The sequence below is a fragment of the Acanthisitta chloris genome, unplaced genomic scaffold (genome assembly GCF_000695815.1).
Source record: "Acanthisitta chloris isolate BGI_N310 unplaced genomic scaffold, ASM69581v1 scaffold4841, whole genome shotgun sequence".
In the NCBI taxonomy this organism is placed as follows: domain Eukaryota; kingdom Metazoa; phylum Chordata; class Aves; order Passeriformes; family Acanthisittidae; genus Acanthisitta; species Acanthisitta chloris.
In genome coordinates this window covers 138,501-160,238 of record NW_008657587.1, presented here as the reverse complement: position 1 = coordinate 160,238, position 21,738 = coordinate 138,501, and the positions used below count along the sequence as shown (strand labels likewise).

The window sequence follows — 21,738 nt, the reverse complement described above, 5'->3', positions numbered from 1 at the left end:
TCGAGTACCATCACTGTCTGCTTCCACACATCAGCTCATTTTTTTCCTTTTATGCTTTATTTCCTCCTCCCCAGCTCATCTGTTTTGACCATCTCCAGTCACTGAGGCCAGCAGTGCCCATATGTTATGTGGTACTGTCAGATGTTCTCAGATCAATGATTTTTCTTCATTTAAAAGACTGATGGTAAGGAGAGTTCTGCTGTCCTCAACGAGTTTAAAGGGTTGAAAGCAGTCTTTTAGTTAAAAAAAGTTTGAAAAATCTAAGGGGTAATATTAGAAACTTTCAAAAGATACATAAGGAAAAATCAATCCTGCTAAATAAGTTTAAATCTAAACCAACAGTTGTCATCTTGCTGAAATAATATCAAGGGGAAAGATCTACAGTATTGATATTCTTAACTGCCTGTATCCAAGCTATGGCTCCCATCCAAGCACAGTGCTCCATGGAGATGTGAGAGCAGGATTAGACTATAAAGCAAATCTGCAGTTTTATACATATGCATATCTATATAAATAGAAACACAGGCCCTCCAGATGTTTGCCTACCTACACTGAGGACCTGATGTTCTATTGTCCCAAAGTTAAATTTTCTAATATGGATTAAAACACAAATGAAATTGGGTTTTACTTGTCTATTTCACAGAATTATTTAGGTTGGAAAAGACCCCTAGTATCATCAAGTCCATTTGGAAATCACATAATATATTTCCATGTTTGGAAGTAACACAACTGGCATTTGAAAAGGGAAAACACTGTACCTGATTAATTGATTTGGTGTTGAACTAAGCTAAGAAACAGTGCATGTCTGAAGACAAATGACGGGCAGACTTTCCAAGTTAGCAGCTCTGACCTTTGCAAGTTTTCCATCTTAAATAATAATTGAAGCCATAAGTAAATAAATTCAACTTTGCCTGCAGATGTTGAACTCTTTAATGTCCTTTTACTCTGACATAGCCACTGCCTGATATTACTGGCAGAAACAGTTTTATCATGCCCCGTGCTGGGACTGACTGGCAGTCTCTGGAAACTGTTTTCTTTCCTCTAGCCATTTGATTAAAATGCAGTTCCAATCAATAAATCTGTACGGTTTCTGTCAATGGAAACTGTTTGCCTAGGGGTCCTCTGTGTCCCAGAGGTATTTCTTTTCTTTAATTCTCCTGTATTCACAAGAGAATCAAATTGCAACAAGTCTTGTTTACCTAGACTGCCTGTTGAGATTGTTTTTGGACTGCCTGCTGGAACTGGAGTGAGCAATACAGAGCACATGGTCACACTCATGTGCTGCTGGATGCAGGTATAGATGTTAGCAGGGAGATACCTCTTTCAGCAGTATTGAGTTCCACCATCACCTCTGTGAAATCTTTGCTTTGGGAAGATAAAATATTTAAGCATTCACTCTTGGCTTACTTGGTGTGTTAGTGGGAAACAGTGTAAGGAGCATTAAAAAAGGTCTTGGATTCTGACATCTGATTTTAGTTGAACTTCACCACTTTTAAAGGGTATTGGGTTTGCTTGTTTTCCCTTTTCTTGAATGAGGATGATCTCAGTTGATCAAAGAGCAGTATGTGAGCAAGTAATCTGTTTTAGATTCTCTTTACTGTGGTAGCAATTGCTTTAATGCAATCGATTAAAAGGGAATTTTAATGATCTTACTAATTGTGCTTTTAAAGAAAACATGACTGTTATTATTGAGCTCTCAATCTATTATTTCCCATGGAGATCAGTTCGGAAAATCAAAACATAAGCTTTTAAAATGCAGCATCCCCTGCAGTCTCACTTGTTTATTTCTGAAATTTGCACATCGCCTTTATAAATAATGCTAAAATAGAAACAATGCAGCAATTGTATTCAGCTCATCCCTTTTCCATTTCTAGCTTCTGTGTTGTGGGAGATGCAAGAGAAAGGTGATATTCCTGCCTGAATTCAGCAGAAAGTCCATGTTTCCATGCATGTGTACAGCCAAGAAAAGCATCGAGTTTGTTGCTTTAAAGTACTACTTTCAAGGGAAGCTCTAGATTGTAGCTGCCTACAAATACAGGCACTGGGTACTAGTCAGCAGAAAGAAATGCATTCAGCTACATGTTTCACATGTAAATTATTTATTCAGGAATAATAAGCATGCTTTGTCGACACATGCATAGAGGATTATCTGTGTTACATAGAAAAGCTATTGTAGTGTCTTTCCTGAACTAATTTGAAGGTATTCAGGAAGCACCTCATTCACTTTTAAATGCCCACAGTCCAGGCTATAGGTTGAAGCTCACTTATCTCATAAATTTATTTTTCTTAAATTCATAAAGTATGGGCAGCATTACAAATGTTAATGCTACTATTATAGGATCATCATTTAAAAATACCAACGTTCTCAAAGGGCTCCAGCAGTGTGTCATTTCCCTGCTTTATTAAAATGAATGAACAGATGTACAATTTATTTCTGCTGAACTATCATCTAAATTCATAAGCTATTTCTCATGTGCCTGAAATCCGTGTTGGTTTCCCATTTTCTTTGCCTTAGAAAAAAAAAGAAATTCCACTCTCACATTTATCACTCTGGGGATATAAACGAGAAGTATACTCTCCACTTCAGTCACTTTAGACTAATACCCTCAATACAATTTAAATCCCATCTCTTCAAGGCTATTCAGCAAAACCTAGGCACTGGGACACCCAGGATCCAATTGGAAAACTCCCTTGCCATCTATGTAGAAGATTGGCAGGTGGACTCCGAGGACATTATCTGTTCTCCCTGACAGAATAAGGTGGCACATGGCAGCTGCATTTAATCTTTTGGGTTGGCATTTACACTGTTAGTAGAGGCTATGTAATTTCTTAGCTAGAAGCTGGGGAACACCAAGGAAGGGACAAATAATGACTGGAAAGTGGGAGAGGTGATAAGGTTGGGTGTAATAGCTGTGAAATTTGCAGCTAAGGAACACGTGTCAGCTGCCCTCAGACACACTAAGTGTGTTATATGTGTCTGGCAGCAGCATGGAAGCATGGCAGGTGCTCCCTGGAAGTGCTAAACAAAGCAAGAAAATGCAGAGATTAGATGGAATACAGCTATGGAGGCTTTGAAAGCATGTGAAACAGACATGTTGCCATGGAAAACAATGATTATAAAAATCCCAGACAGTGTGCTCTCAGCCTGTCGCAATTCCTATTGTTGGCATGGTTTGTGGGCAATGCAAGAGTGGCATTCTGCATGAATTTCATGTGAGGAAGGAATGGATGATATGTTCCAGGAGTTCTGGAAATGTTTATTCTGCATACCCTATTTCTAAGGGTCTATATTGTAAACAAAACAAAACATTTTCAATGGCTTGAGGTTGACAGCTGAATTCTCAGGCTCAGATTGTGGCTTTTGGGGTTTTTCTTCTATTTTTTCTGATAAAATCACTTTGGCAATGAGAGTATTGGAACAGAATGAGAATCAATCTGCTTCCTTCATTTCATAGCTGCTTCAGAATTTAAATGCAGGCCTTTAAATTTCTCCTTGCCAGACAATTCAGGAAAATTATCAAGTAATGGTTGAGATTCATTAAAAAGCATTATTTTCCTCAGAAATCTTGTCTGCTTGGCAGGAGAAGTTTGTTCCTGTGGGGTTGCAAGGGAAGAGTGTTTAATTCACTAGTGAGAATGGAGGAGTTGTAACTGGAGCAGGAATTATGTTACAGTGCCCACGTTGCAAAAAGCCTCAAAACAATTACATTTGGATATCTAGTTCCACCATTCTTGTTCCCCTAAGCTGAGATCATAATTATTTTCCTCTCCCCTTTCCTTACATTTTGGTCCTGAAAGAGAACCTAAGCAGCTAGGATAGCAAGTGCTAGAGGCACAATTTTCATCTCTTATCTGCAGTAAGGAGGGCAAATGTGATTTTGCAGTTACACCTTGTATCTCCAGCTGTCAGCACTAAATCCAGTGTAATGAAGAGTCTTGTGTGACAGGGAGTTTGAGACTGAAATCTCAGCTAGGAAGCTCCTTCCTATCACTTGCTTTTGGGCACAAAAGGAAAGATTCCTGACAATCCAGTCAGCTTCCTGGAGGTTAATGAGCATCACAAACCTTAAAAATGTTAGAAAACTAAACAAAAGTGTTTTGCTCTGTATAGATTCTTGGATTTGTGCTTATCATGAAATCTGCAGGGTAGGGTTCTCAAGATAGCCTCAAGTCCCTCCCTCCCATTTGTATAATTTCCAGTATTTGCTTGTTTTTCCTTCAAGAGCTCTAGGTTGACAAGGTTGTGTGTATCTGTGATCTCCCAGAAATGCACTGCAGTCCTTCAGCTCCCCTGCTAGTAACAAGGTTTGCCTTCATACTGATGAGACTTTTCTTTGCCTCCACTGGAGTCCATCACTTCTTGGCCTTGTCCACTATGAAGGCAACACACAGAGCGTTACACATCTGCCTCTTTCCCTTCCACTCTATGGGCAGGAATCAGGGACTGTAATCCAGCTGGGGCTCCCCAGCACTGAGCAGATGGAAGAATTCCTGCCTCTGCCTTGCACACAGTGCTACTTCTTGCACAGCTCAACAGTGTTTTGCTGTTTTCACAACATTAAATCGCCTTTATTGTCCACAATGCATTTCCAGTACAGAGTAAGTGATGAAACTAACATCTGCTATATGTGGTTTCTTCTTTTTTCATCCTCAGCACAGGAGGAGAAGAGTGTATATATTTTGAGCATTTTAATGTGATGAGGTTTTGCTGCTGTCTATTTTCTTCTATACATGTGGTTTTGTGTTTCATATGGAGAATTGATTATATCATTTGGGTGTTTTCTTTCTATTTGATTTGGATTTTGTTGTAGAGCAGGCTAAGAATATTTCCATACATGAACAAGAGTCTGTAGGTACTGTGTGGGGCTCTATGGGTATTTTCTATAGGCTCCCTAGCTTTATGTCCCATTTAGGCACACTGTGATCTTCTCCACATCTCTCTGCTAATGCACCAAACTTCTGACCTGCAATTATCCTGCAGCTTCTATTTTGGATTTATCTTAAGGTAAAGAATCCTGACAGCTGTGTCAGGGTTAGTGCTGTGGGCAAATGTACACAGGGGTTTAAGAGGAGATTCATCAATTCCAGAGTTAGTTGAGAGTGAGTTTCATTAACAGAAAGTTTTATAACTATGTAGCATTTTTCATTCCAAAGAACCCCAGAGGAACATACAGAAAAAGGGTCTTCTCCATGGGCAAGGAGTGGATTAAATTGCAACTTTCTGCTGCTTGCAGTGAAAACGGAGGTCTAAGACTTAATTTCCTTTATTAAAAAATTCTATTCAGGAAAGTTGCTTTAATTTCTAAAGCAGCACTGCAAACAATGGCTAACTCTCCCTAGCGTTGTGTTCTTGCACTCAAAATCTTGTTGATGGGCAAAGGGGAAGCTCATCTTATATAGAAAGCCAAGAATTTATTGTTAGTAAAGTTGACAACTGGTCCAAGTCCATCCTAATCCAAGAATCATTGTTAATTCAGATTGTATTACTGGGAAAAAAATAAAAGAAATATTCTTCAGTTTAGCAGAATTTTCAATAGTAATAATACAACAGATACAAAATTGTTGTGCACAACCTTCTTGGTTATTCTGCTTTTCCTGCTATAACTTTCATCATTTCCTTGTTCCTCTGAGCCATGAAGTTGGTGTTTTCATTCCAGTGTTTGTGATTGGGCTGTTATGGTAAGTTGTCAGCACCTGGAGTTCTTTGCCAGGACAAACATGATGCTCATACAGATTTCTTCTTCCTCCCTTTGGGATCATTTGGGGTCATGTTCATGTATTTGCTAACCTTTCTTGCATGTTGCTCTCTCTTCATTGGGCTGAAGCTCCATGTTAAGTCCAAATTTACTAGAGGTGATGTCTCTCACATTTGCTAGATCTCTGTTGCCCCTTTTGAATTGCAATGGAAGTTGTCCTTGATCATTAGTTCCCTGAAACTGTGATAACCAGCTCACCTTGGGGTCAGAAGTCAGAGCCAGAGGCTGTGGCTGTAGCCTCAGGACTCACAATAAGGAGTATCTGTGTAGCAGCAGACTCAGGATCATTACGTAGGATGCATAACTAGCTAGCAGGAGTCAAACTGAGCTGCTGGGCATTTGTATGTGAAGTGATGTTCCTTGAGGCTTTCAGGGAGTAGTAAGAGATCCTTTTATGTGTTTCATCAGAGACATTGTGCTTGCTGCTTCAGGTGACTGAAGTACAGAGCTCCCCAAACTCCACCTGAGCACACACAAGGGCTCTGGGCTGTTTGAATGAAGGACTATGGTGTATCATGGGTGATCAAGGTCTCTTTGCGTTAAGACAAATGAAGTGGTACTAAACAATATTTAAAATCCACCAAAAGTAAAAGTAGTGCAAAAATCTAGTAGTGGCAAAAGAGGCAAATGGAGAGAATCAAGGGGACTTTTCTGAGCTATCAGTAGAGTGTGTAACCAGGAAAACCACAACTGAGCTGTGAAAGTGTGTGTGTGTGCAGCAGAGGTTATGATACAGGTTAATACAGGCAGTAATTCTTCCTCTGGTTTTCCTTTCCCCCTCCAAGCTCAATGCTCCTGACTTTATGAGTGAAAATATCACAAGTAATTGAAGCTGCAAACCCCAGCAGAATATTAAATTAGAAATTAAGCAAAAATGCTCATCAGTTGGAGCACAGAAATCCTGGGCAATTTTTCTAATGCTATGTTATAGCAATTGGAATAACTTTTTTTCCCCAACTGCTTCACTAACCGAATTGATTGAATTAAATGTGTTCTGTGGTGCCAGTGAACCTCTGACCCCAGTTACTCAGGATAATCAGGGGGTAATCAGCCTGCTGTGATCTGAGCTCCAAAGGAACAAGAATATTGCAAGGTTCAGGGAGCCTGTGCTGGCATTAATCAGATGTCGTCAGGGTTTGATTATAAATCCTAAAGACCACCAAATTGATACAACATGGTTTAATCCACTAAAAATTAGGTATCTACATATTAATCACCAAGCTGAATATCTGAAAGTGATTGCTTTTCTAGTAAGTGAAGTCAGGTGTCAATGCTTTGGAATGTCCCACAGTTTAGTCATAAATATAATGATCAGCATCAGCACAAAAGTAGCATTAGCCAGATTAAAAAAAGATTTTGTTCTAACCTCAAATAGATTTTTTCCCTCCTGTTGGAGTTTTACAGCTCCATTGAAATTGTTCTTCATGTTTCTACTCTAATTATGAGCTTACTCAGAAGCAAGAAATAGGATATGTTTCTAGCTACCTGCAAGCACAGCATTTTTCTGCCTTCCAAGGGGAGGAAGGGTGGCTGCTCACACTATATCATACTGCTGTGTACAGAAATAAAGTGGTATTTATTGTCCCTTAAAATGATTTCCCCTAGAACTGGCAAGCTCAGTTGAAAAATCTGTATCTAGAAATGGGTGTTAGGATCCAATTAATTGCTAGTGTACTTGCTCACTCTCCTTGGGAAGAGTTCAGGGTGGCAATATTGATGCAGATGTATGAGCATATTATGTGGAGGTTTGTTACAGAAGAAAGGGAAGCAGTCATGAGAGAGAGGAATAGCACAGCCACTTAATAAACTAATGTTCTCCATACCTGTCCTGATTTAATAAGCATTCAACCCCGTGGAAAAACTTTTTGATATAAACCAAAGATATTACCAAATATTTATTTATCATACTGATGTCACAAGTATTTCCTGGGAATTGCCTTTAGTTGCATGAGACATTTGGTCTGTTTGGAATTGGAGGGCTTAAGCTGCTGCCTGAGGATTTTGAAGCTGTGACCAGGATGAGGGAATTGTATGGAATCTGGGCATCCTAGCAAGGGTCAGCTCTAGTGATTGCTGGCTGCAGAGGTGAGGTGCATTGGACTGCCTGCTCCCACCCAGAGGGATCATGGAATACATTTGTGCTCAGTTTGATGCTTCTCACCTTCCAGCAACATGTTACAGTGATGATCTTCACAGACACAATAACCATGAGGTGCCATTGGGACAAGTCATTTTTACTGTTCATGGAATCATAGAGCCACAGGATGGTTTGGGTTGGAAAGGACCTTAATGCTCATCTAGTTCCAACCCCCTGCCATGAGCATAGACACCTTCCGCTGGACCATGTTGCTCCAGGTTTGCCCTGTCCAACCTGGCCTTGAACATTTCCAGGAATGTGGCATCTTTCAACTCTTTTGGCAAAGATCCTTAAAATTCAGCACCCCTGCTCCATGATGGGTGGTTTCCCTCCCGGCATCTCCCTGAAGGTTAGAAATGTGCATGAGTATGGACCTGCTTGTCCTATCACTGCATGCCCATGTAAGTCTCTCTCCAGCCTTCTTGTAGTCCTCCTTTAGGTACTGGAAGGCTGCTATGAGGTACCAGGTTCAGGTGACCTCTGCAGCCTGTACAAGGTAGGTCTGGCAGGTTTGATTCACTGTATATGGGCCTCATGGTGTATAGGCACATCTTTCTGTCCAGAGCACAAGTGTAGTGCCTTGGCCTGTCTTGACCTCCCTGCTAAATCTTGGTGCTCAGACACATAAACTGGGGAGCATTGCCATCAAATTGTAGTCATTCCCAATCTCTACATAGCTAAGAGAGAATCATTATCAGGATATATAAAAATCCTTAGTTAGTTTTTATCCCCCTTATTAATAAAAAAGAGTAAATGGATACTTATCCATTTACACAAAACATATCCAGGTGAGGCTGCAAACATTTGTGTTCCAGAAGGATGTGTGTGCTAAGGATGTTTGGTTAGGAAAACATAAATTACAGGTGAGAAAATGAAAGGGCCCTGGATGTTCCCTTTGTGGCATTTTAGACAAGAAATAAGCACACATTGGGTACTTACAATAGGAATGTTTCATTCTCCTTTATTACAAATATTTTTCTTTCAAGGAAATATGAAATAAGCACTGGCATAAGGAGCTGAGTGGTGAGAGATGGAGGCCGTCAGTGTCCTTAAAGCAGAAAGCAATAAATCCACTTAGCATACCTTGGGCTTTTCCTGACCTTTTTGCAGCTGTGCCATGCCAAACCATACATCTGTGGCTGCATGTTTCAATCACTGTGCAGCACTGGGTGTCTCAATATATGCTTAAATCACATGTGTTTTCAAAGCAAGTCACCCCAGCTGCCAGTGAGCTCACTCTGCCTTTTGAAACCTCCTATCAGAGTGCTCTGTGGGGAGGCTCAGATCATTCCATAGCCATTAGTCAAATACACTGCTTTTATTTCTATTATTCTTTGTTCTTGACCTTGGGAAAAGAATTTTCCTGGGCTAATAGATCTAGGGACCCCAGGTCCTCATTGTTCCCTGTCGGGGTAATGAGACCTCTGTGTTTACCTGGATGTTCAGAATATGACAAAGATTTTTCTGCTATGGAAGGAAAACAGAAAAAGAAAGAGACCATGAATCATGAAAGTTCACCTATGTCTTTGGTCTCTAAATGATTCTTCTTGTATCATAGCTTTTTGATAGAGCAGAAATGTTTTGCTCAATGAGTGTTGAGCAAAGCAGATGCAGACTAGATAATCTGAGAAAAAAAGTCATGTATATCCAGCAGAAGAAACTACATGAAGTAGACTTCATTCATCACTTTGTCAGCAGACTTGGAAGACTTACTGTGTTCAGATGGATTGAAATATGGAGTGTTCAGCCCAAAATCTCATTTCCCCACCCAGTTTTTTCACATAAAACAAAATGCTGGCTAGAGATTTCATTTTTAAAATTCAGACAGATTCTGTATCACTGCAGATAATACTGCCTGTAAACTTCCATCTGTACCTCCTGCTTCCACTGGAACAGTGTGAAACCTTGCAGAGTTCTTATCTGCTTCCAAAAAGGAGTTTTCAAACTGGGCTAACTTCAGACAGCTCTCAGCTGGAGGGGCTTGTAAATCTAGGGCATCTCATCCCCATCAGCTGGCACAACCTAAAATGCCAGAAGTTCAGGGAATTGATTAAATTTGTAGCTGAAATATTCTAGAGATACAAGTTGCTTTGAATGGTGCTGCTAGGCACTGCTCACCAAAGACCCTGTGAAGTTTAACCACTGTCAAAACATCTGTTGTTGGCAGCTTGGGTCATGATCAGCTGTAAACTGGCACAGTGAATAGCTATCTTCTTTGGAATCAATGCCCTTTCAGGGCAGGAAAGACCAGATTTCTCCTTTGGATGCATATGCTGCTTTTTCCCAATGAACCTGGTAAGAATATGGTTCAGTCTTGCATTGTTCAGTTACTAAAAGAGATGAACAAGATCCTTCTAGAATTTCATCTAGAAAAGTTTTGGGCTTTGACCTATTTAGAATGAAGACTTCTTTTAATCTCCCATTAGTTTGCTTTTTTTATAGCACTAAAATACCATTTTCATACATTTATGAAATTAAATCCTAGATGTTTTCTTCATAAAGAAAAGTCCCCAAATCCCCCAACTCCCTTGTCTATTTCCTAAAGGTAAACATGACTATAATTTAAAATACATCAATAGTTTTGATCTACTGAAGCTCTTGTCTGTGCCCAGCTCCCTGCCAGCAGTACAGAGGCCACAGTGCATTCATTTATACCTGAGAGCAGACTAAAGCCATTAGAGTCATGTCTCCTTCACTCCTCTCAATCTTCCAAACTTTCTAGCAAATTGACTGCTCTCTGTATATGTATGTTTTGCTTGATGCTAATAAAAAAGTAAATCTTTATGTTATCATAAAATTCACCTTTTATCTACCACGTCAGTGTTCAGAGAGGAGTAAATTCATCTGTCCTGCTGTTAAGGAGCCTAAGTGGTGCAGGTAACAACTTCAGTGGTTAGAAAGGAAATGTTTTCAGAACCTTTTCCATGTCCAGACCCCAAAAACATGACAGTCTGGGAACTAGTAGGAGGAATTTGTTGCTTTATGGGTCTGACCCAAGGAGCAAATGCATCTCACCTGTAACTGGGACTGGCATAGGAGCAGTATATTGTATGAGCTCCTTATAGTATGAATAGTAGGTGACTTCCCCTGTTTTTCCTAGTAGTAAGGCAGTATCAGAAAGCTCATCCATATATGCTCAGATGTTAATTTTCAGCATCAGAAAAGTTGGTTTGGGTATGAAAAAATCTGCTAAAAATGAAAGAGGAGCATTTAACAAGGCTTCCTTCCCTTCCCTTGTCACAGTCATTAGGATAACTGAGAACTGTATGAATTGATGGGGCGAAGAAGCCTGTAAAGCCTTTCTGCTCCTAAAAATGCAGTGGATAAAAAAGAAAGAAAAACCCAGCTAGGTCTATTCTATTTAAAGTTTCTTCCATTTAAAGAAGACATCCAGCATCTTAGAAAGAAGATGGGCTTAACACTACTCTTGATGGGAAGTGCACTGAGGAAGAAATAATTCGTAGCTGGGTTGGTTGAATGCAGCACAAGTGGCCTCATAAATGTGAAAGGCAGATCTCTCCCTGGTCCCTAGGCAACACTGGTGCTGTAACAGGTGAATAGGTGTAGTCTGCTCTTTCAAGCTTGGTCAGATCATCATTTTCTCTGATGCTGTTGTTTTAAACATAAGGTTTGTTCTACCTGTGGTGAAAGAATTCTTTATAGCTAGGAAAATAACATCATTATTTGAGGTTTTTTCTCAAAAGCACTTAAATGCAATAAATATAGTGACCTTTCCCTGTCCTCTGTCCACTTGGAGAAAGAGTATTTGCTTTTCTATGATACAGCCATCATTTTAGAACTGTCCACTATTTTTGTGGGTACACGATTTATTCTGTAAAGAAGTGAATGCACCTTGCATTTATAAGTGGAAAAGTGAAAAAGAATGAATCCTTTCTAAATTATTTATATATTCTGGGGAAAAAAATAGGAGAGTATGTTTGTCTTGCTTCTGAATCTTCAGACAACTGTGCTACATTTGATGTATACCTGGAGGTAACAGGCTTTGAAGACTTCAACATATGATTAATACATGTTAGAATTATCTTTTTGCCTTTACTCAGTGAGGCCCTGAGCTGGGCTGAGAAAGAGTCAAAATCTGCTGTAAACAAAAGTCTTGAAACAATTCAAAAATGTACCTATTTTCAGATATCCTTCAACATCACTTATTTACAGTCCCTGAATGGCTTTTTAGTCTTCTACAAGAACATAAATGAGAGGATCAAATGCAACATCAGCTCTGAATGGGCTTTCAGCTCTTCTGTGAGAAAGAAGCAGGAAGAAAGTTCTTTAAATTGATTTGTGAACCTTATGAAGATCTTACTCCATAGATCTTCCAAAGTTTTCTAAGATTTACGGTGTTCACCAGAGGGAAAGAAGGACTCTTCATATTCCTATTCTGGCAACCTTACAGGCAACCTTTGCAGCACCCAGTGGGTTATCCATCCATCCATCCATCCATCCATCCATCCATCCATCCATCCTACCCTGTTATTTTTGCATTCTCACCCTGTACAATCATGAATTTTAATACCTAAAGAGTTCTTGCAGTGTTCTCCTCACTGAATATCAGAGGTAGCTTGGCTTTATCCTGATGGAAAACTGTTCAGAGAGGGATTTATATCTAGATAATGGGGGAAACAGCCTGATTCTTGTTTTGTTTGTTTGCTTGCTTGTTTGTATGTTTGTTTGAATACTTTTCCAAGTAAACTGATGAGCAGCAAACCAAGATTAAGTCATGCTGAAACTTGCCTTTTTTTGATTGTTTATGGTCAACATCAGTGGTATTAAGCACCTTTGTGTTTCTCAGTGAAAAAGCAGGAATTCAGAGAGCCTGCAGAAATCATAGCCATGTTGAAGAGAGCTGAATTGGATCTTTAGCTTTACTTTTGGTTAACTGATCTTCTGGATTTGTTGCTCTGGTTGCAGCCTGCAACAAAGTTTTTGCAGACAGAAATATTCATTCAGTCTTTCATTACTGAGTTCTACTTTTACTTTGTAAAGTAACTGGTATGTGCCTTCAAAGATCACAAGGCATTTACAATCCAGAGCCTGTGAAAATCATTCAAAAATGAAAAGTGAAAATGCATCCAGAATTATTATGGTCAATTTCATGTATTCGGGAAGGTTTTTTTTTCTAAGCTACAATTGAATTCTTTCTGTAATTTCACTAGGGAGATGGAAGAATATTATGTACTTAGAAAAAATAGAGAATAAGCTGAAAGAAACACTTTAAGTTAAGAAATAATTTCATGCCTACGAGCCAGCATTATGGCAGTAAGACAATGACAATAACTAAAGCCTGTTTAGGTGACTCACAGCTATAATTTCTGGTTTGCATCTAGTTTACACCATCAAATCCTTGTCATGCTATGATAATGCTTTATATTTACATAGTGTCTTTCATCTAAATGGCTTCCAAAGTGCTTCATGTGTTGCTTGGTGTGCAGTTTGCATCAACTTAATCTGTTACATTAATACAGATATTTTTGTAGTGAAATACAGTTGCTATTTGTGTCCACATAGGAAAGGCTACGCACAGTCTTAAGAGTGAAAATGCCTTCAAAATCTGTAAGAGATTGGGGAGAATGTAATATCAAGTTAGAATTTGTCTTGACCACGAAATTGTCTCTTAAATTGTTCACATGAAGAGTTCAGTATGAACTGCATTTGCTCAGGTCCTGTTTTTCCAGCCTGCTGAGGCTCACAGGAGCAGAGCAGCACATGGGTCCTGCTGCTGAGATGAAAGGTGACAGAAGAATCAGCAGCATCACTTTGTTCGATGCACAAATGTTATGCTAAGTATTTCCTGCTAGTACTTGATCTGCCTGTGATGTCTGCTGAGCTCCCAGCACCAGGTGCCTTGGTTTATTATTATCTGACAAGTTGGGCTTTGTGTCCCAGTGAATTCCACAAGAAATGCCCATTACTGACATTCATGAGATTCTCATTCCTGATTGATTGAGAATGCAAACCTTTCTGATCACTCTGAAAATTCATTTGTTCTTGGAGATATTCCACACTCAGAGTTATGGAAAATGTATTGTTTCCTTAACAAATAAATCTTGGAAACTCAGGTACACACATACTGAATTTCCTTCCATACAAAGGAAAAGGCACAAAGCAAGCAGTTGCAAGGGATTCTATAAGCTTGTCATCATATTTTCAAGAAATTAAACAGACAAAATATGGTTGCAAAAGCAGTGGACTTCAGTGGAGGAGGACAATTACAATAATACAATTTCCCTGTGGAACTTCTAACAGAGACATATGAATTAATTTACCTCATTATTTTTCATCTTTTATGATATACAGACGAGGAAACAAACACATGATAGCAGCACAGAACACCTTCAACTGGAATATCACCCTGATAAATGCAAACTGACATACAGTTTTAATTTGTTTGTTCTTGATTGGGAATCACAGCATGCAGAATCTTAATGAGCCATGGGGTAGTGATCACCAACCCCAGACACGTTCATCTTGCATTGTGTTTGCTGCTCATGGCAGCTCTTTAATTTGAGTATGTCAGTACCTCACTCTGGGACAGTTTTTTAGTGGCTTCATAAAAGTGTTATTACTGCCTGCTCATGCTGTTGCTGGACAGCAGACATTCAGGTGATTCTGCTGCAGTTAAGTTCATTTGGGCTTCAGCTCTGAGAAGTCAGTAAACAGAAACTCATTTACTACAGAATCTTTAAATAAGGCTGTCAGGTAAGAGTCTGATTCTCACACAGGCTGAGCACCATTTCCAGTTTTGTTTGAGACTGAGGTGGGATTAGTGCCTGGATTCTCAGGTGATAACATTTTACAAAATGATCTTTTCATGTACCTGCCCCATGGTGGAAATCTGACAAGATTGTTTTGTCTTGAGACCATCCAGAGGCATTTTGCTGTCAGTGAGAGTTACCACTGCAGTGTCCCACCAGTTCACCACAGAGCTCAGCGTGGAGGAGGATTTGGCTCAGTGTTAGATTATATTCTGGCCTTTCCAGGAAACAGCCACTAAAATTAAGTTTACAAGACCCAGGTAAGGGAGGAGTAGTTTGACTGCTGGACTAAGATTAGCTCTTCTGCACAGAACTGTGCTGGGTGCAGTTACATGGGCTGTATTCTAGCACAGTTGTTTGGAAAGTTACTCGTCTTCTTGCCATCCTTTTACTGACTTCTGTGTTGTAAGAAATATAAGCCGCTTGCTGTCACCCTCAAGGACCTCCATGTCCATGGGAACCACACTTGTGATCACTCACAAGAATGTCCAGTGGTCCATATCTGCTTCCATCAGTCCATCATGATAGCAAACTTTGCTGCCTCATTACATTGTCAAGTCTGTTTGTGCATCCTCACAAGCTGTCCTCACACTCCTGGAGGAACTCTTCATCTACATCCATCACTCTATTTCCTAGATGTCCTTCAGCTCCCCATTAAAAGTTTCATTTCTCTGCAAAGACCAGATGACTGACTGCTGTTCACTCAGTGTTTCCGTCTAAGTTTCTATCAGTCTGCTGTCTGTCTTCCTGAATTTGGTCATAAGATTTTGGGTGTAGAAACAAGGGAATGCCCCCCCCCCCCCCGATATTTATTAAACTCTAAATATGACAGAATTGCTAACATTTCTAGGCTGTATGCATGATAAGCACAATAAATGACAGTAGGCTATATCACTCCACAGAGAGGTTAACCTCACGTATTCAAATACTCAGTAGTAGTAATGCACATAACTCCTTCCTGCCAAATCCACTCTGGCCCAGGGTATTCTCCTTCCAAGTTATTATTTTTAATAGGGGTCCAAATGATAGCAGCTTAAATAAAGTACTGAACTCATCTACTTTATTCTTAATTTATAGTGGTGCTTAGGGGATGAACAGATATTTAAAACGAGTAAAATCAATTAACTTGTGAACCAATTATTTGTGTTAGGCACTGTGGGGTTTTATTTTAGAGCACTGGTTCAGATTCTCCCAGTGCACTTTGAGAGTGTAAACCTTTCACTGTGAAATATGATGAACCTGTGGTTATCTTTTCTCTATTTCCAAATCTAATTCCTATTTTTGTCCTTTCATAGCATTTAACTTCCCTTCTTTACTTTTGTTTTTGAAAGGGATTCAGTATAAATGTAAGAGATTTTTCTAAATGCTAGCAAGTCTATTCTTTATATAAAGGTGGCTGAACAGGCAAAAAAGTTCACCTTCTAGATAATGTACACTATATTTTTCTGGGCCAAGTTATTTCACAGTAGATATTTGTCTTTTGCAATCACAAGTCTGTGATTTATTCCACTTTTCACATTATAAATTTAAAGTAGACCTATGTGACAACTTCTGTGATCTAATCATTCTGCTTTTTCATGCATCTTGAACAGATTTTAGTCTAATGTTCCAGACAGCTTCAAATACCCTCTGTGTTTCTCTGGTCATTTCTGAAATGTGAAGGATGCTAGGGGTGAGTGTGCCACTATGCTTGAAATTATTTGGCTTGGCACAGCCTTTGCCTGTAGACGTTGGCATTTCCTTGACCTGCAGGAGTCAGAAGCTCAGCAGTTTTGTGCCCCCAGCAAGTCTATGTGCCCTTTCTGCACTACTGCCTCTCTTCAGCTGAAGCTACTGAGAGCTCTTCCTAAATAAGTAGGAAATAGGAATGCAGAAGAAAGCCAACCCCAGCTGAGATATCCTTGATTGAGGTATCCTTAACCTGACATTGGATATTTCTTGAACTAGTTGGTGCATCATGGTAACCTTTTCCATCACGATCTGACACTAGTGGGGTAAAAATAATGAATTCATCTCACTGGCTTCACAATTATGTACCTGAATAACACAGACAGACCTTTAAATATTTCACCCTAACAGTTCTTACTGTTCCCAAGGTGAGTCAGGGAGTATTGAACACTTAATTGAATCAGACTAGAGGATTAAGCAAAAGATTTTTCAGAAGGATCAATATGAATTAGGAGCAGACACCCAGTCAAATCTAAGGGTTAGATTCTTTAGCATTAGGCTCCTTGAAGTGTAGTCACCTTATTGCATAGCTAAATAGAAACAGTTTGCTGCTGCATACTTGTGGGGAAAAATTCTGACCCTTGTAGTTCTGATGTCTCATATTATACCTGCTCAAGGTGAGCTAATATGAAATAATACAGAAATATCCACCAGGCTAATTGCTTATTTTCAATTAGAGTAAGAGGTGTCCAAGTCTGCTTTCCAGTGACAGCACTTTGCTGAGCCTGAAGGAATACAATCTTGGTAATCATTCTTCTGTTATTTCCAAGATTTTTAATAGAGCTTTTCTTTTGATTTGCTTCAAAGCAAGCAAAAATAATGTTTTATTATCATTTAGAGTTAATTAAACTGCAAATGAGCTTAATGAACTGTCTGAAACAAAGCTCAGTCACAACCTGTTACATATTAACTGTCAAAATCAAAAGAATCTTTAAATTCTTTTTTAGATAAACCAAAGAAGATAGAACTAGCCAATCATTAATGTCATCCTTTTATAAAATCAGGTTTGGGGCTGGAAAGCTAGAACTGAATGCATACACTCAAATTATACAGCAAAATTGAAAAAGGGTTTGGAAAGATAAGTCAAATTTATTGGAAGGAATGAAAACAAAGATAACTGAACACAGGGAAAGACATAATTGTTCCCTCTGTATTTTATTATAAGGAAATCCATTTTACCTATTACTTTGTCCAGATTGTGAAAACTATATATTAATAAGTTGTCATTTTCTGGATTTAATATTCTCAGTAAATCCTGCGCAGTGTTATAACTTCATGTACTCTGTAAGGCAGAGCAAAAGACATTCAGGTCTTGAAGCCACTTGGGTGACTTTTGCCCTTGAGTGACATAGCATCACCAGAGATGCAGGGCACATTCAGCAAAGCCTATTTGTGTCATTAAAGTTTGTAATTTTGGACTTTTGAAGGCTTAATCCCTAGAAATGCTAAGATTTTCTAATGATCTATAATGGTAGTGCTGATGCTCAGCACTTCTCAGGATTAGGTATGTTATCATTCTGGTTTATCCACCTATAAAGTAGGTATTATCTTATCACTTTTATATACAGTGCTTTTAGCACGTCAGCCTCCAGTACTTGAAAGGTGAGGAGTATTATTAAGCCTGACCCTTACAAGCTTTTTCCAATGGTTTGCTTAATGCTTTTCCTACATAAATAAGAATGATGTTATACACTGTTTGTCTGGAAGGTAAATTAGAATTTTCTCATAGGTCTTGGCTAGTCACATCATCCAGAAGTGCAACACGTCTCAAAAGGTCATAAAAAATTCTTCCACTGCAAAAAGAAAGTAGCACTGACTTTTAGTTATGCAGGCAAGGTGGTAGCATGAGGTCCAATTATTCTTGAGTGTCTTCAAGCAAGTGCTCCAGAAAATGCTCTGGGAATGTGTTTTGGGGAAAAATGTATTATGTGTCAATACTGATGTAGTGAAAAATTAGTTTGGGTGGGATAATTTCTGAAAATAAGAGTCTGAAATGCAAACCTGGATTGTTTGTAAATAATAGTCCATTTGAAGGCACAGGTGGTCTGTATTAGACAACGACCCCTTCCCTTAGCCAGGACTAGAGTTCTCTTTCTGACAGCATATGCACCTTGGCAGCACTGTATGTGTTTTCATGCTTCACTTCCCAGTAATATGAGATGAACTGTCTTCTTGTGATCAGAATCTTCCAAAGCTTGATTCCTATCACATCGCTGCTTATCTACCATCTCTTAAGAGGAGAGCAGCTGTAATGTGCTGCCTCATATTTCATGAGTGAGAATGTATTATTTACAGCCTATAACATTCCATTTCGGTCAAGGATTCTGTCTTTCTCCTCTTGGGGTAAATAATTAATGCTGCCTTGGATATTTCCTCTGTGTGTGTGGTCATTAATTGAAAATAGTAACAATTTTTTTAATGTTTTTTTTTCTAGTTTCAAGCCACAGTGAAAGAGGGAGTCACAGGTGTAATAGTGAACCTAACCGTTGGTGACCGAGATGACCCAGCGACCGGAGCGTGGAGAGCTGTCTACACCATCATTAATGGGAATCCAGGGCAGAGCTTTGAGATCCATACCAATCCCCAGACTAACGAGGGAATGCTCTCTGTTGTCAAAGTAAGAATGATTTCCTTTGTCCTATATTATTGCTAGGAAGTCCATCCCGTGGGTTCACTGCAGAATGGAAGGCACAGCAGGGATAAGTTACTCATAGATATATAGTTGGCTATCAGCCCTTGTCCAAACTATATGTATAAACTCTTCTTCTCTCACAATAACCTTATTTTTTTAGTCATAAGATCTGCTTGTTGCTAACTGTATTGCCATTGTGCTTAAATAACAGCCAGTTTTGCTGTAAGCATCACAATTAATAATGAGACTTTACAACAAAGTTTTGTTTGTTGGCTGAAGGTACAGTTAGAATTTAAGGGCCTCATTTTGTTCTCTGTTAGAGAACACAGATACAAATGCCGGGGAAGTAAGGGACATGGCTGCAGACTGAATTGGAGAGCTGTCTTTGGTCCCACATTTCTAAAGTCTCATGGAAAAATGAATTGTCTGTATGAACAATTCTATGTCGTACACTTGCAAGAAAACCCCGACCAACCAACCCATAAAACCCCCCAAAAACCAAAACAAAACCAAAAAATATCCCTGGTTCCTGCCTGTACCAGAATTTTCTCTGTTTGACTTCAGGAAGAGTGTTTTCAGTTCTTAAGACAAATGACATTATTTCCATGGTAGTGCTTTTCTTTTCAAGACAGGAGTTGAGAAAGCAGCTTGTGTTATTGTCATAAGCGGCTACAAAGTATGACTTATTTGTTTGTTAAATGCATATTGCATCATGAACAAAGCTGTATATTTGAGAACTGAATTATGTATATGAGGTATGGCAAAAAAGTGTATGTTCTGGGGCAGAATCTCCAACTTCTTTTAAGTCTATTATGTTAATTATCTTCAATGCACTTTATAACTGCAGATGTGTCTATGCTAAACTCTGACCAAGTATTTGGTGCAGTGACTGCTCTTGTCTCTTTCTGGCTAATTGTCTTCTGCAAGTTTGCAATGGACTAAAGGAAAAAGTCCTAAGTACTGTCTTTGTACCTTGCCCTCTGATTTTATGCTATGCTTTACAGCCTTTAGACTATGAGATTTCAGCGTTTCACACACTGCTGATCAAAGTAGAAAATGAAGACCCACTGATTCCAGACATTGCCTATGGCCCCAGTTCCACAGCAACGGTCCAGATCACTGTGGAGGATGTGAATGAAGGCCCAGTTTTCCACCCAAACCCCATGACAGTGACAAAGCAAGAAAACATCCCCATTGGCAGTGTTGTGTTAACTGTGAATGCCACTGATCCAGACACCTTGCAACATCAGACTATCAGGTGAGTGTAGTACCCTCTCATTTTCATCCATCAGAAAGTGAACATGTCTTTGTGCCCCAGAATTTGCCTGCCAGTACAGAATTAGATGAAAGTTGTTTCAGCTCTGCATCATATATAGTGACTTTTTTTTTCCTGCAGGAAGAGATTCAGTATGATGAAAACACAGAACTGTATTAGAGAGGGAACAATAGTTTTCCAGGTTATGAGTTTCCTACCGTAGAACAATCAAGTGCCACAAGCAATACACATAGCTTTGCGTAGTTTCAAAATTACTTTTAACCTGCTTGTTTATTCCTCTTCCTTCATGAGAGACAGAGAAGATATGTAAAATTTGAAAATGTATTTATAAATGATTTATCTATTTTACATAGGGTTTAAATCAGTTTATGGTAATTTATTATGTCCCTCAGTGAAATAATGATCATCCATCCACATTAAAGAGCTGAGAAAATATTTCCCAGTGAAACACTCCAGCTGTAGTAAGCTGAGACTTAGCCTTGTCCAGATAGATGAAAGTAAATGATTATTTCTGTATTATGATAACATAATCCCACAGATGTGTCATGTTGCAAGGAGCAAACCTAGGTATTACGTGGTGTCATCATCCTATATTTTGATCCATTTGGTTTGGTCTTTTGGTTTTAGATTCATTGTAAAATGAGAAATCAATCACTTTATACTCTAATATTCAATTGACTTTCCAGACAGCTGTTCTCAGTATTTGAGAACTGCAGGTTAGGCACTCCCACTAAAATCTACAGCTGTATTAAATTTTTCATTCTTACTTGTAAGCTGTAATTTCCCCTAGATATCAGTGTATATCAAAGGGCATAAACACCTTTGTCAGAATGACTTCAAAGCTTTACTTGAACAATGTGCAATGTCCATCTATAGCATAGGCATAGATTTCTCTGCTATCACAAGGTTATTTAGCAGTGATTGTGCAATCCTTAAAGAAGGTTTGACATATGTACTGTTCTACAAAAAAAGAAAGCTACTGATCTTGAAGATGTTCCCTGTCAGTAGCAAGTGTTGGTAAGCTTTTCACTGCAAAGGACTTGGATTCCAACGAGGAGAAAGTGAATTTAAGCAGGTGAGTGTGTTCATCTCCAAGGCAGGAGGAAAAAGACAAAGCAGATAATTAAAAGTTTCAACTCTCTGCATCACCTCAAAAATATCTTTTTAATAGCATACAAATATTTCAGTTTTTCTCTATCAAAAACACCTTTGACTTCTGCCACTGAAAAAACAGCTTATCTGAGGGATGACTTTCAGCATATGTCATTCCCTTTGTTTTCTAAATGTATTTATTTATAGAAAGAATTTTTATACTAAAGTTTAGCTTTTGCTCCAAAGATTTCTTACTGCACTGTGATGACATAAATTTTTGTTTATGGATAGAAAACTTAGGGGATTTGTATTGCTTGTCAGATACAGCAACATGATCCAGCATTACC

General features: G+C 38.9%; 1 protein-coding gene across 1 annotated transcript in view; it reads left to right on the top strand.

Annotated features, from left to right (window-relative positions):
* Positions 1-21,738, top strand: part of CDH13 (cadherin 13) — a gene marked incomplete at its 5' end in the record, with an annotated part of 202,264 nt that overhangs the window by 126,199 nt on the left and 54,327 nt on the right. The window contains 2 exons of the mRNA XM_009084771.1: positions 18,826-19,008; positions 20,028-20,281. Of these exons, the coding sequence (XP_009083019.1) occupies positions 18,826-19,008; positions 20,028-20,281 (437 nt within the window). The remainder of the gene's footprint in view (positions 1-18,825; positions 19,009-20,027; positions 20,282-21,738) is intronic.